This window comes from Callorhinus ursinus, unplaced genomic scaffold (genome assembly GCF_003265705.2).
Source record: "Callorhinus ursinus isolate GAN/ISIS: 27379988/994484 unplaced genomic scaffold, GSC_fseal_2.0 scaffold35, whole genome shotgun sequence".
NCBI lineage: Eukaryota > Metazoa > Chordata > Mammalia > Carnivora > Otariidae > Callorhinus > Callorhinus ursinus.
Window position 1 is genome coordinate 15,740,621 of NW_027397097.1, and position 14,565 is coordinate 15,755,185.

At 50.4% G+C, this 14,565-nt stretch overlaps 1 protein-coding gene across 5 annotated transcripts in view; it reads right to left on the bottom strand.

Annotated features, from left to right (window-relative positions):
- The window catches only part of ME3 (malic enzyme 3), a 221,933-nt gene that overhangs the window by 58,010 nt on the left and 149,358 nt on the right, over positions 1 to 14,565 (bottom strand). For all 5 annotated transcript variants that reach the window (XM_073879843.1, XM_073879841.1, XM_073879842.1 and 2 more), the window contains one exon: positions 6,106 to 6,267. In XM_073879843.1, coding sequence (XP_073735944.1) covers positions 6,106 to 6,267 — 162 coding nt within the window. The remainder of the gene's footprint in view (positions 1 to 6,105; positions 6,268 to 14,565) is intronic.

The following is a 14,565-nucleotide window of genomic DNA, read 5'->3' on the forward strand; positions in this document are numbered from 1 at the left end:
CAGTATCACTGCTGGCACCCGCAGAAAAGATTCACATTTTTAGTTCTTATAAGAGACTTCCAGGGGCCACAGTGAGTTGTAACTTGTAATGTTGCCAAGTGGCTGATTTGGATCACTGGTACATCAGACAGCGAAAAGCAAATTTCTCAGTGTTGCATGTCCGGTTTGTGGGGCAAATCAGATTCTCCAGGAATACTGAGGAATTTTTTGATTTTCCAAAAATTTCTCAGTATATCTGCATTTAAAGTCAAAGACCAACTATAAAGAGGTACTACTGAGATAGAAGGATGGCTATGAAAGCTTTAGAACATTCCTTATATTTTGCTTTTATATTAAAATTATGCCTGAAATACTTCATACCTAAGCACACACACACAAATTGGAAAGAAACTTTCTATATGGAGATAATACTAAAAAAGAGCTTCTTCTCTTTGTATTGAACTTTCAAATAATTCACTCTTGAATCAAAAGTAATGTGATCCTTCCACCTTACATATTGTCATCCCATGCTATAGACGAGGAAGGTGAGCCAAAAAGTGGCTGAGCTGAAACTGAGCCTTGCTTTGCCTGGATCTCATGACAGTGTCCTTTCCCCCCAATATTCCATGTTGTGGGGACCAGGTGACCTGGGGGTGGCTCCTCACCCTCGCCCGGTCCTCTGAAGGCACTCAGTCATGGCAGGGAAGGTGCAGGCTCTGATCCTGCAGAGGAGGCTGGGGAGCAGGGACAGCAGGGCAGAAGCCAAGTCCCCATCGCCAGCCAGTGGACCTCCTCTGGCAGCAGGGATAATGGCTTCTCCAGAGCAGCACAAGGTGGAGCACTCACGGCTGTCTTGGCACGACGCAAAACAAGAAGTCCCCATCCTGCTCACTGTCCCACTGAGTGACGCAGCCATCAGAACAGCCGCCAGCAAGGTGTGGGACCCTTAGCTGGCCTGGACTCTCTCCTTGTGGCCCTCCTCTATCTTTGACTTCCTTACATAAATGCTTCCTTACATAAGTGCTAAACACACTTAGAAGTGTTTAGCAGCAAGTATTGCCAGATAAAATACAGAACGCCTGGTTAAATTTGAATTTCAGATAGGCAAGATTTTTTTTTAGCCTATGTCCCAAGTTTTGCATGGAGCATACATGGGACATATGCAAAAATGCAATTAGCTATTTATCTGAAATTTAAATTGAGCTGGCATCCTATAGTTTCCTTTGCTAAATCTGGTAGCCCTATCAGGAGAAGCAGAAGGAAACTTGAAAGCTGGCAGGCAGTGTCTTCAGAGGGAAGAGCACTGCCTGGCTGGGTGGCCCTGCTCAGGATGCTCCCTCTGAGCGCCCTCAGTATGGTCTGGCTTTAGAGTCAGAACGGGGTCTGGGCTTTGGAGATGAACAGACCTGGTCCGAATTTAGGCTCTGTCGCTTAGGTCTGTGACTTTGGGTTTTTCTTGGAGACAAAATGTCATGAAAAACAAAAATGGTTTCCTCCTCTTCACTTGCCCTCTCACTCCCTGAGCACTGGCTTTAAACTGGAAGACAGATGAAGCTTCTGGCTGGGAAAAATATTTACCTCATGTAGCAACAGGCACACGAAGAAGTTACTCAGGAAGCATCTGGGGGTCTGGGGAGGTCCTGGGATTGGGTTCATGCTGTGGACACAGCACACGTTCCCCCCTCAGGGTGGGGGGTATGCCTACCGCACATGTCTTTGGGGGCTCAGTTAAGCCCAGGGATCAGCTACAAAGATCCTAGGAGGGGCACCTTCAAAGGTCATGTGCATACAGAGCGAGTGCATCTGACGGCACCACAGGGTGGGTGCGGGCTGTTTATCAGCTGCAGGAACGATGCTCTTACGAGGTGGACACAGCCTTTCAAGCCCAGCTCTGTTGGCAGCCCCACGCTTCCCCAGGACTCCGGCAGCACCCCCAGGGATGGCCTGCTGGGCTCTGTGGACAGTCTGTTCCCATGTCTCCCCAAGAAGACATCCCCCCATTAGAACCCATCAAGGCTCAAGACTTCTGCCAAGAGAAGATCGTTAAGGCTCGGGGGCCATTTTAAAGCCAAGCCCCGGGGTTGCCCTGCAGGACCTGTCATGTGGAGTGGCATGAGCATTGGGCTTGGAGTCAAACCTGGAGCAAGCCATTTCTGCTCTGTGCCCCTTCTCCTGGGTGAAATGAGGGGTCTCAATGAGAAGTATATCTGACCCTTGAACAACAGCTTTGAATGGCACAGGTCCACTTATCTGTGGATTTTTTTCGATAAATACAGTACAGTGCTCTAAATGTATTTTCTCTTGTGATTTCTTTTTTTTTTTAAGATTTTATTTATTTATTTGAGAGAGAGAGAGAATGAGAGATAGAAAGCATGGGAGGGAAGAGGGTCAGAGGGAGAAGCAGACTCCCTGCTGAGCAGGAAGCCCGATGTGGGACTCGATCTCGGGATTCCAGGATCATGACCTGAGCTGAAGGCAGTTGTTTAACCAACTGAGCCACCCAGGCGCCCCTTCTCTTGTGATTTCTTAATAACACTTGCTTTTCTCCAGCTTACTTCATTGTAAGAGTACAGTATATAATCCATACCACACACACGATATGTGTTAATTGGCTATTTACATCATCAGTAAGGCTTCCAGTCAATAGTAGGCTATTAGTAGTTAAGTTTTGGGGACTGAAAAGTCCTATGTGGATTTTCAACTGCGTGGGTATCAGCACCCCTCACTCCTGCGTTGTTCAAGGGTCAATTGTAGCTCAGGTCCCTTCAAACGTGGACAGTCTGTGACGCTGTCTGGCTGCATGTGGATGAAACAAAAGACACAAACCAATCCACGCACAGCCATGGAGGACCCCAGCAGGTGGGCCTATCTGGGGGGGGCTTTGTCCCTTTGGAACTTAATCATGGGATATCCCCTCTTCATGGGATTGCTGCCCCACATATTTATTTTTCCAAACCTCCTTGGGGTCGGCAGGTAACAGTGACTCAGAGTTTCAGGGCTGTCGACAGCAGATGTTTTCCTTCAACAGGAAACGTGGAAGGGTGTTTTCCTTGACTCTGATTAGAGCTCCTGTTGCCCCAGGAGTTTTCACAGAGGCACGCGCGTGTACACACACACACACACACACACACACACACACACACACACGGTCTTGATAGCCTGACACTCCAGCTCCTTAAACAGCATGCTTCCTGCACGGACACGTAGATGAAAGTTGCAGGGTTAAGCCTCTCTCTCCTATTGCTCTGGCTTGCTCTGGGGGAGAGATGTGCCCCAAGACTTCCAAGGAGGCGGGAAGCTTGCAATCCTTTTTTTTTTTTAAAGAACTGTAGTGTGGGAAATCACATAGTGAATGCATTTGGAAGAGCGAAACCACCGTCTTCCCAATGTTGGCCACTTTGTAAGTCTGGATTTTTGTGTCTTGAATTTTGTGAAGAGGGTCTGCGGGGGGTTCGCCTTTCTTTGGGGCGGGAGGACCGTGCTCATGGCATCGGTAACCTCTGGGCCTGGGCGTCCATGGGGCCCCCGCCTGCGTGAACCACCACCTTTCCTAGTCTTCATCACCCAGTCTGTAACACAAAGGCCCGGCCCCTTGAAGCGGTGCGCCACGGTGGACAAGGCACCTCGGAGCCAGAGAGGTTCAAACCCTGGCTCTGACAGCGCTGTGGGGCCTGAGGGGAGTTGTTCCCGTGTGTGGGTCTCAGGTTCCTCATCTCACACAGCCTGGGGGAGAGTGAGATGAGATTCAAATCCACAGAGGCCTCGAGCTATGCCTGGCACACCGCAGCGCTCGGAGCTGCTTTCTCTCCGCCTGCCCGCGTGGCGTGGCAGGGACGGCACCTGCCTTCAGCGCGCGTTCCCTTCTCTGAGCTGGGGAGTACTCTGGTCCTTCCTGATGGGGGGGGGCAGACCCAGGGGACGCTCTCTCTTCCACACCCAGGAGGGAGAAGTGATTCAGAGGCCTAAAGCCCCAGGAGGAGAAGCAGACACTTGGAGGAGAAGGAACACATTATCCCCTTCCACGGGATATAGTGGCCTTAGAATCAGACCCAAACTTGCTTAGAGTCAGCTTTTAGGAGAGAGTGAGTAAAGGTCTCAATTAAATCCCACTGGAACACAGCAGGAGGAATTGGATGGGAAGAACAGCTAAAACAAAGTTCACTACACTCATCCTTGCCTGCATGTTGGGACCAAAGAACCATTTCTGCAAGACCCAGGCATCTGGTCTGGGGAAGAGAACCACAGCATGCAGCAGACCTTGAAGACTTTTCTTGCCATCCTGCCTCCTGTCTCCTAGGCTGGAGGGGAGGCAAGTGGAGAAGAGCTTTGGAGGCAGAACACTCAAAAACCAGTCCAGTTCCTCATCGTAGCGGAAGGGGCTCAAGTCTGAATAGGTGCGGGGACTCAGCTGGCTGTCCGTGGTGTCAGGACCAGGGTGCCCACTTCCCAGGCCAGTCCTTCTCCCACTACGCTTGTCCTCCCTCACCCCACTCCCACGCCCACAATTTTCCAGCTCTTAAGCGAGGTCTGCCTGGCTGTCCTCTCACTTGATGGCATCTGTGGCTGAAGACTGAATAAGTATCATTCCTTGCGAGGAGCCACAGTGCTCGTTCTCGTTTAGAAATGGGGATGTATTGTGTCCAGGGAGGAGGATGGCCATGCAAAGAGTCATGGCAAGTATCTTGAGAAAGATCACTGTGGAATGCGAGTAAGACAAGCTTTTGGACCATATGAATCAAGAATCTAGAAGACCACTCCCTTTGCCTCAACATTTCTGTTTCTAGGACATAATCACAAGTAGAAACAAAGACTGATCTGCAAAAAAATGGGCTCAGAGTAAAACTTATATTTGCAAAAAGCTGAGAAGCAACCTGAGTGTCCAGCTGTGGGAGGTTTCCTCTGTAAACTGTGACACCCCAGAGAGCGGACATTGTGCAGTAATGGCTAATGACTTGGGAGAAAACTCACCATATATACTAAGTTTTAAAAGCAGGATACAAAACTATATATTCAAACCCAATTTTGGTTTTATAAATACTTTGTGGTGGGGGGGGAAGGCTGGAAGGAAATATATCAAAATGGAAAGTATGATTAGTACTGATGTATAACTGATATTTTTTTTAAGTTTTTTTTAATGTTTTTATTTATTCATGAGAGTCAGAGAGAGAGAGAGAGAGAGAGAGAGAGAGAGAGGCAGAGGCAGAGGGAGAAGCAGGCTCCCCGCCTAGCAGGGAGCCCGATGCGGGACTCGATCCGAGGACCCTGGGATCATGACCTGAGCCGAAGGCAGACGCTTAACCATCTGAGCCACCCAGGCGCCCTATAACTGATATTTTTAACACCTCTCTGATTTTCTGGTTTTTTTGCCATTTTAAAAAAGATGAATTTGCACAGATTTTAAACTCAGAGATGCATGTCATTAAGAAGGAATTCTTGGGTAGTTTTTTGTCTTCTCTGACACAGGGACCCAGAACGGAGCCTGCAGATGCACACAAACCCTGTGTTCCAGGGCAGTACCCAGAGCAGCCAAATTCTTGCCTGTGGTTTGAGCTCCTTAAATCCCAAACCATCTGGCATCTGTAGGTGGATCTCACCCACAGCTTGGAGCATGTTTTCTCCCTGGGCTTGCAGGACACTCATCTGGCTGATTCAGATATTTCAGCCCCTGGCCCTGGTGCTTTGGGTTTTAATTCTTTCATTGAGGCAGCCTACCTCTACAATGCTGAAAAAATACTGCCCAGCAGCCTCTTCTGCCTGGATCAAGGGACCCTCCTCACTACTGAATCAGAGAGAGGCCTCTGAGGGCAGTCATGGAGTGGGGAAGGACACAAGGCCCAAGCTGGGGTCATGGAGGGCACAGAGGGCCTTGAGGAGGAAGGGGAGCCAGGAGTCCCTGTGGCTGGGGGGGGGGGGGGGGGGGGGGTGGGGAAGGGAATGGGCTGGGCAGGCAGGGAGGAGAAAGATCCCCACCTCTCAGCCATGCAGGGGAAGTGCCCTGGCGAAGGGGACCCAGGAAAGAAATGTCCCAATGCTTTACAGATATAACTGCCCCTTTCAAAGATGCCCCAACCCCACTCCAGCTGTCAGCTTCTGGCCCCAGGGCTCCAGGCCCAGGTGGTGCGTTACCTCATTGTTGGTGCCGACATCCAGCAGGACGGGGAGGCACTGCTGTGGGCTGACCCCTCCGCACGCCGTGTACAGGGCCAGCTTGCCCACGGGGATGCCCATGCCGTAGCAGCCCAGATCTCCCAGGCCCAGGATGCGCTCCCCATCAGTCACTACCACGGCCTGGAAACAATCAGGGAAGAGCCTCTTGTGACAAAGTGCTCATTTTATCACCCCTCCTGTGTTGGGCTTGACAAGTGGACGCCCACCTCCTCTGCTGGGGGCGGAACGCTGGTCGGGGAAAAGGCCAAGGGATTCATTCCATTGCAGGTGGCAGTCCTTCTCCCTGTCCCCCATCTTGGCAGGCTGGTGAGAAGCCCCACCGAGCTGGGCGGACACCTTATCCCGCATTCTGAGATTTGCAGCAGGGGCTGCAGAAACAGCTGGAGGGAAACCACATCTGGTCACTCTCCCTCAAAGAAACTAAGCAGATATTCCCAGCTTGAGATCTGGGCGCAGGACCATAATGAAAGGAGACCCTGAGGGACAAGTGTTCATGCTGCTGCCACAAGCCCACGGTTTCGAGGCTGATGGAAGTGCCCTCCGCCTGCTCCTGGGGTACAGTAAGTCCAACCTGCAAAGGGCAGGGCTTCTGTGACAGTGGCTGGGGTCACCACTTCCCAGGAACCCAGGAGGGTTCTCCAGCTGTGCTGCAGTTACCGTGTGCTTTGACAAATAATCACTGGAGGCATACTTCGTGCTAGTTCGGGGCTTGCTTGCTGTTAATTAACAGATGCTGAAGAAGCTGATGGTGATAGAAATTACCATGATTTTGATAGATATTCATTTATTCATTCCTTTACTACATATTTATGAAGCACCTACTTGGCAGACACTATGCCAGATCCTGGGAGAAGGGGCATCACTTTGCTCATTTGTAATAACAAGTCTGTATGGATTCAGGCCTTAAAGAACTAAGGGGCAATAAAAAGAGATGAAACATGTCTACTTATAATTAACGACTCTGGGAGGAAAGTGAGGGTAGTGGAGCAGCACGAGGGCAGCTGAGACTGAGAAGGGAGAATTGCTTCCTGTAGGGTAACCCTTTGTAAGGGTGAGGGCACACAGGAGAAGACTGTCCGCAGGGATCCAGCTGGGGAGGAAGGTACTTGATGCAAAAGGAAATTCGGATGCAGGACAGAGGTGGGAAGGGTGTGGGCTGTGTGTGGGGAATGAGGAGGTGCAGTCGCATGAAAGGAGAGAACGGAATGTCAGGCAGGAGTCAGACGGGGAAGGGTCTTAAAAGTCAGGCCACAGAAATCCCCTCGGTGACAGTGAAGTTGTTTATAGGTCACCCTGACCTGTTCACCATCACTGCCTCCCTCCATCTTGAAATGAGTTCTGTTTAGGGGCTACCCATCACTCCACTGGAGCCTGGCTTTGACCAGGGCTTAGGACCAGCTCTGAGCAATGGACGTCCCAGTGCCCCAAGTGTGGTGCTCCTGGGCATCACGGGGCTCAGCTTAATCCATGCAGGCACACTAAGCCCTGGGAATAAAGAGATGAAGATCCATTCTTGCCCTGGAAGAGTTTATGGCCCATGGCATCTTATCATTTCTATTCTCCAGCTCTCTAAGAGTAAGAGCACACAGAGGTGCCACCTTTCAGTAGAAACAGGTATAGAGATTCTTAAAAACACTCCTCCACTTCTGGAAAGGGGACTTGCGGGGGGCAGAGCAAGAGACCCATGATGATCATGATTTTCCCCCTCAGACTATCTACTGCCTCTATGGAGAGTGTTCTCAACCCACATGCCACCTGATTCTCCCCACAGCCCTGGCAGGTGGGTGAGTCTGAGATTGTTATCCCCATCTCACAGGTGAGCAAACAGAAGTTCTAAGACCTTCATGTTTTATATACATGTGTTAAGTGTCAGCCAGGCACTGGATTGGATGTTTCCACATGAGGTATCTTAGAAAGATTAGATGGCCTACCAAAGTCACCTTGCTTGTGCACGTGGCAGGTCAGGATTCTAATCAGGCTTTGGGTTCCTGGCTCCGGGCTCCTTCTACCACCACTGCAACTGGGTTAAAGCTCCTGTGCTCTTGGTCACCTTCTGCCCTGCCTCTGACCTCCCCCTGGGGGAGCCTGTGCTTTCATGCTGCCCAGACTCAGGGCATTTCTCTACCATTTCTCCTGATCAAAGCTTCCTTATTCCAATTCCTATTCTCTCAGAATTTCTCTCCATTGAAGGGCAGTGAGTTAACCAGAGGAGGTCGGCTCCTACTCCAGGGTGTTATCCTTACAACTCTGGGGCATTTCCAGATGGTAACGGGGCTCTGCAGTGCTGCCCTCCCAGCCTGAACCGTGCAAGGGCCCTCTCCTGCACGGCTGCCTCCTCACTTCCATCTGCCACCCTCTCTCCATTACTCAGTGCTATTGGCTGGATTATTACAACAGCTTCACGACCAGACTCATCTTTCCTCCTTCCAGTCTCTCTGCATGCATTGTGTCAGAAACCCATTTTCATCATGCCATTCCCAGGCTCAAAGACCCTGAATGACTTCGAACTGTCCATAGAATAGAGTCCAAAACATTTAACACCTTAATGATCTGAACCCAGTATATGTTCTGACTTAGCTCTTGCTACTCATTTGCACACAAGTGCCTACTCCAGCCAAACTGACCTCACTCCTCCCAGACGTCCTCTGAACTCACGTATGATCTCCTCCCTCTTAGCCCCCATGGTCCTCTCTCCTAGAAGGTCCTCATCCAGCATGCAAACCCTGCTCCATGACAATCTAATGCGATTTCTCCTAGCACCTGTTAGGGCTACCACACAGCTAGCCTGTTCACTCTTCCTGCCTGCCTGCCTGCCACAAACATTAACTAAGTACCTACTGCTTGCAACCCCTGCATAAGGTGCTGCTTAAACATTTGGGTTCTTATTTAACATTTTTAAAAATGCACATTTTATCTCACCAAACAACCTAAAGATTAATGGCAGGGGTTCTGGAGTCTAATAACCAGTATTTAAATTTAGGCTCCTTGATAATGCACCATATGTAATCTTGGGTAAACAGATAATTTTTCTGAGTTTTAATTTTCCATAAAGTGGGGATAATCATACCTAACTCATCAGATGGTTGTAATGGTGAAGTAATATCAGTCTCATTTTAACTAGGTGCCTTGGGTAAGTGATCAATAAATGGTTACTGCTCTTATGATTATGATGATGGTTATTATATGGGGCAAAGATCCCATATTGGATTTTTAATTGTTTTATCTTCTCTCTAGTTCAGCATTATCACAGGAAGGCCATGCAGTAAGCATCTGTTCAATAAGTGAATGAAATGGAACCAAGAGGAGACCGTGGTGGCCATTGGCCAAGAAAGTCGGCCATGCAAACCTTGTGGCTCCTACTGTCCTCTCTAAGCAGACATTGCCATTTGGATGTCCAATAGTCCCCCCAAATTCCTGAGTCCCTAACCAAATGAATCTGCTTTCCCTTTATTCTTCTAAACCTTTCACTTCTGCTGTTCTCCCTCCGTTACCTCGGATTTCCCAAACTCAAATCTGTCCTGTTACAACTCCTCTCTGTCGCTTGTCAACCATAGCCAACTGGTCACCAAGTTCTGCTGATTCCATCTGCTCCTTACTTTTCCATTTGTTCCATGATCTTCACTTGCATTGTTGCTGCCTTCGGGTGAGCCCATCCATCTCATCTGACCGCCGCAATGGTCTCCTCACAGGTCCCTCCACTCTTGGATTCCCCCTGCTCCATTTCATTTTTCCAAAGCACACCCAGCTTTGCCACTTCCTTACCCCAAACCTCCAATGACTCTCGATGCCTGTGAAATAAAGCTCAAACATCTTTGACTGGCGTTTTAGGCCTTCCATGGTCTAGGTCCTAACCACTCTTTGAATTTCTTCTTTATCCAAATAAAATAATTCCAACCTTGTATAAGGTTTGTACTTTCCCGACTACATACCATTTTACCCCTCAATCCCTATGATCTCCCTGATCCAAATCCTACCATTCTTGTATGCTTCAAGGAACAGTACAAAAGTCACCTTCCTCCATGATGTTCCCTTTCCAGAAGTCATACTCCTTCCTCTAAGTTCCCATGGCATTTTCCTCGTATTATGTTAGTTAGATGATAACTTCATCTTTCATAGGAGTTCTAAGCTCTTTAGGGCAAGTAATGGGTCTTGTCATCTTTGATTCTTCAGGCACTTAGCTTGGTGCCTGCAATGTGATAGGAACTGGATAAATGGTGGCCAATATGATAGATCCAACATAGAGAGCAGAGGCTCTCCACAGGACTGCTTCATACGTGGTGTGAATGAACAAGTTCAGGGAGAAGAGGCTGGATCTTATTTTTCATGACATCAATGGAGCTGGATGCCAAGGGTCACTAGTACGGTAGAGGTCAAAATCTGAGGACAAGCCTGAGCAGGACAGTGGGGTTTTAGAGTCCAGCAGTAACTATCAGTGAACTACAGGATCACAGCTTCCTTGTTTGGATGGCATCTGCAACTCATACCTCCTCTGTATTTCAGATGACGAAGGAGGAGGGTGGGCCACATTCTTCCTCTGTCCACTTAGCTTGGACCTGCAGCCTTTTCTGCCTTACTGCCCATGTCCCTTAGCCTAGGTGGACCCAATGGGGCTGACCCCATTGCTCTAGCCCCAGTTTCCTTGCTTGCTGTAGCCCCGTGTTCCTTGGACCTGTAGTTATGTCATGGGCTACCCACAGCCCTCACCTCCTCCCTCTCTCTCATCCTTCCTTTTTTCTTCCTCTTCCTCCTCTTCTCTCTCCATGACATAAATAACACATAGTCTGCAGTTGCAAATCTTTGTTCAACCCTTCACAGGCAAACAGCCACCTTCCTTGTCTATAAAATGGGGGTAATAATAATCCTCACCACTTATAGGTCATTAGAAGTCAATGAGGTCAGATGCTGCATGAGGTGGATACAGGGATGTGCTGCCCACATCTCCCTTTCGGGACTCAAGGAGTGATTCCCTCAGCTGTGCCCTCAGGTGTCAGCCCACTTGGAGAATTTCTTTGACCGAAGAGAGCCACGTTGCCCCAAGTCACACCCTGTTCTGAAGGGCAGCAGCCCACAACCAATGACTGATGGATGCAGGGGTATAAAGGCCCAGCTCCCCTGCGCCAACTCCGTTGGACTTGGAAGAGCCATCCCAGCTCCAGAGGCTCCTCATGGGCTCAGCTGGGGCTTCCTTGAGGCCTCACTCCACCCAACCTCTCCCTAGCCTTTCTCCTGCTTCCTTCCCTTCTAGAGGTGTTGATCCCAAGAACATTCCCTGAGAGGCTAATGTCCATCTCAGAGAATGTTTCCCAGGACACCCACCTTCTGACACCGAGGACAGAGTGGGTTTAACACGTGGCGGGCCTGTGCATAACGGGCAGGCACTTGGCACCAGCACCTCGACCAAGTTTGGACGTCCATGTGGTTGATGCTCAGCAGCAGAGGCTGCTCCTGGGCCTCCCCTACCCAGCTGCCTCTCAGCACCTTCCCTCCCTCCCCCGAAGATGCTGGGCCTGGGGTGAGGGAGAGATTTAGGAGCTTGGGAAAGCGGTGGGGAGGGGGGCTGTTCTCAGCTGAGTTTTCCTCAGGCTCAGGGCAGTGGCCACTGTGGGAAAGAGTCAGAAAAGCAGTTCTCACTCCTTTTCATGATTTATGCTGGACAGCTCTGGGCAGCCTGGCCCGCCCCCCTCCTCCCTGAACAAGAGGGGCCCGCAAAACTCCACGGTACCCCCAGCCCTGGGCTTTGGCCTCACCTCCCTCCCAGCCTACTTCTCCTACACTGCAGTTTGCAGTTCTGCTTTCTGGCTGGGACACCAGGGAAAGTCACCCTTTATCTTTGGATGTGATTCAGAAGCTCCTCTGAACCACTTCTCCCCTCCAGCCAAGAGGCCGCCAACATTAGGGTCTAAAGATACCTGTGCCTTGGAAAACCGCCTCCTCGACTCAGCAGCTGGGGAGGAGGTGGCTCAGCTGCAGGGCTCTGGGGGCGTCGACACCTACTGATGGGTGACCATGGGCAAGTCACGGAACCTCAGCTTGCTCGCCTGAGAAACGACACACCCCTTTCTTCAGGACCCACTTTGGGGGCATTAGCCACACCCCTTCCTTCTCCACTCTGATCACAAGGGCTGTGAGACCCAAAGGAAATAATGAGAGGGAATCCAGCTTCAAAATACCATGAAAGGGATTCCCTGCCTAGGGAAGGAGACCTTCATCTCCTCTTTTTAGGGCAACTGGAGAAAACACACGAGCAAACAAGAAAGACTAGGACTTAGAACATTCTGAACCTTTGAAAGGTCAGTCCTAGGGGTGAGGGGGAAGGACCCTCCACAAAAGGCTGGTGGATGGGGCAGGCGGGAGACTCGGGTAAGCTGGAAGCAGCCTGAGCAGCCCTAACTGCCTTACTTACGTGCCTGACTGTGGGCCCAATATGTAGCCAAACTATGGGCTCCTGGTTTTTCTAGAGAAAGCCAGAAATCCAAGTTTGTTTGTTTCTTTTTCCAAATGAAGTCTCCTAATTTTAAAATACTGCCCTACAAATTCAAAATTTTCAAAACTCACTGAGGGCCAAGTCAAACATGTCCAGGGGCCTCATCGGCTAGCTGCCCCTTTGTGGCCCATGAGTCCCAGTTAAGAGGGCCTCCTCCTGGGGGCTCTTGGGCCTCTGCTCTCTCTGCCCTGCACTGCTGTGTGTGACATGGCCATCTCTTCCACCTCCTGCAAGGACAACACCCATTCGAGTGCCTTTCGTTGTTGTACAGACTTGATAGTTCGTCCTCACAGTAAGAGAACAATGACCAGAGAGGTTATCTGCACATGCAGCAAATGAATGGAAGATTCACGACATCTGACTGCAAAGCCAGAGCTGAGTCTTCTATATAGTTATCAGGGACTGATCTCAGCATCTCTCCAAAGTGAGACAAAAATAAACGGTGGAGGGGAGGAGGGCAGGCCCCAGGCATTCCTTCCTCAGCTCTCAGCTACTGCAGGGGGCGTGGCCAGCCAGTCAGGATGCTTGGTCCTCACCTCCTCGCCTCCGGGCTCCCCTCTTTGGCAGCACAGACACAGTCTGTGCAATTGTTTCCAGGTCAGTCTCTCCAACCAGACTTTGGGCCTGTACACCTTCTTGATCCCAGAAGCTACAGGGAAATCCTACAGATGTTTACTCAATGATCGTTGAGTGCAAAGGAATTAGATGCACTGGTCCAGATGTCCCCATGGAACCTCTGTTTTCCCGAGAGGCTTTGGATGCCTCTCTCCTTCTGAGGCTCGCTCTAGTCCCGCCTGCTCTGGGGTGACCTAAAGCTGCATTCCTCTTCCTCTAAAATCACAAAAGTGGTTGTCTCCAGCTCTCTGGTAGTTAGCACTTAGGACATAGAAGGTTCTCAAACTATGTGTAAGTCAGTCAATGAGTATTTTATAAGTTGTGCCCTGACAAAAGGAGCAGCTAGAGCCTGAAACTCAGCCCATGAGCCCCTCACTGAGCCTCTGTGCCACCCCAGAGAAAGGAGCACCTTCTTCTTACTGGTTAAGATGCAATGGCTTTTTGTTGTCCTCTTTAATTCCTCGCAGCTTGCACAGTGGCACGTGTATGTTGGTGGGGACTCCATTTCTCTGCTCCTGGCTCAGTGCCTGGTACATGGGAGATGCTCATCATGTCTGCTGCCTGAGTTCATGCACCTCAAGCGTCTACCGCATGCCCAGTCTGCACAAGCTTTCACCGTGGGTGAAGTGCCCAGGAGGGTGGACAGATCAGCTTGCACTACCTCGGCAGCCTGTCTGCACAGGGCAGGCTGGAGTTCACTGCCCATCCAGTGAGCTGGCTTCCCTGAGTGTGCTGAAGATTTTATTATAGCTTCATCTTAAACACGCCTTAGAAACTCGCTTCTTCTGGGACTGAGACCAAAACCTGCAGGGCCCAGGCCTGCACAAAACCAGAGTCTAAGCAGATAAGCAGGGCAGAAATGCCCAGGGCAAAATCACACCCAGACAGAGAGGTACGAAATGAGCTCTTCACTGTGGCCATAAAGTCCATGGGCCCTGGGTGGTTTGGGCCTGGCTCCTAAGAGCCAAGTTCCTACCTTCCTTGTTCTGGCTCAGAATGCTACCACTCCTCAGGGAGGGCCACAAGTGAGCAGGACACAGAGAGAGGTGTGCAGAGGGAAGCTGTGCTTAGTGCCTAGTGGAGAGAGACGGGGTAACTGAGGGAACTGGCAGGAACAGGGAGGGCGGGCCTGGGGAGGAAGCCATGGTGCAGTGCCTCAGCCTCCCAGTCAGCTCCAATCCTTCCCCAGCTTGGGCACCAGAAATGCCCTCGTGAAGCAGCTAGCCGGTGTTTCGCATTTTTGCTTCACCTATTTGCAGAAGCGACGATGATCTTAGACGGGAAAGCCCCTCATACTCTTCCATAGAAGTTCCCTAGCA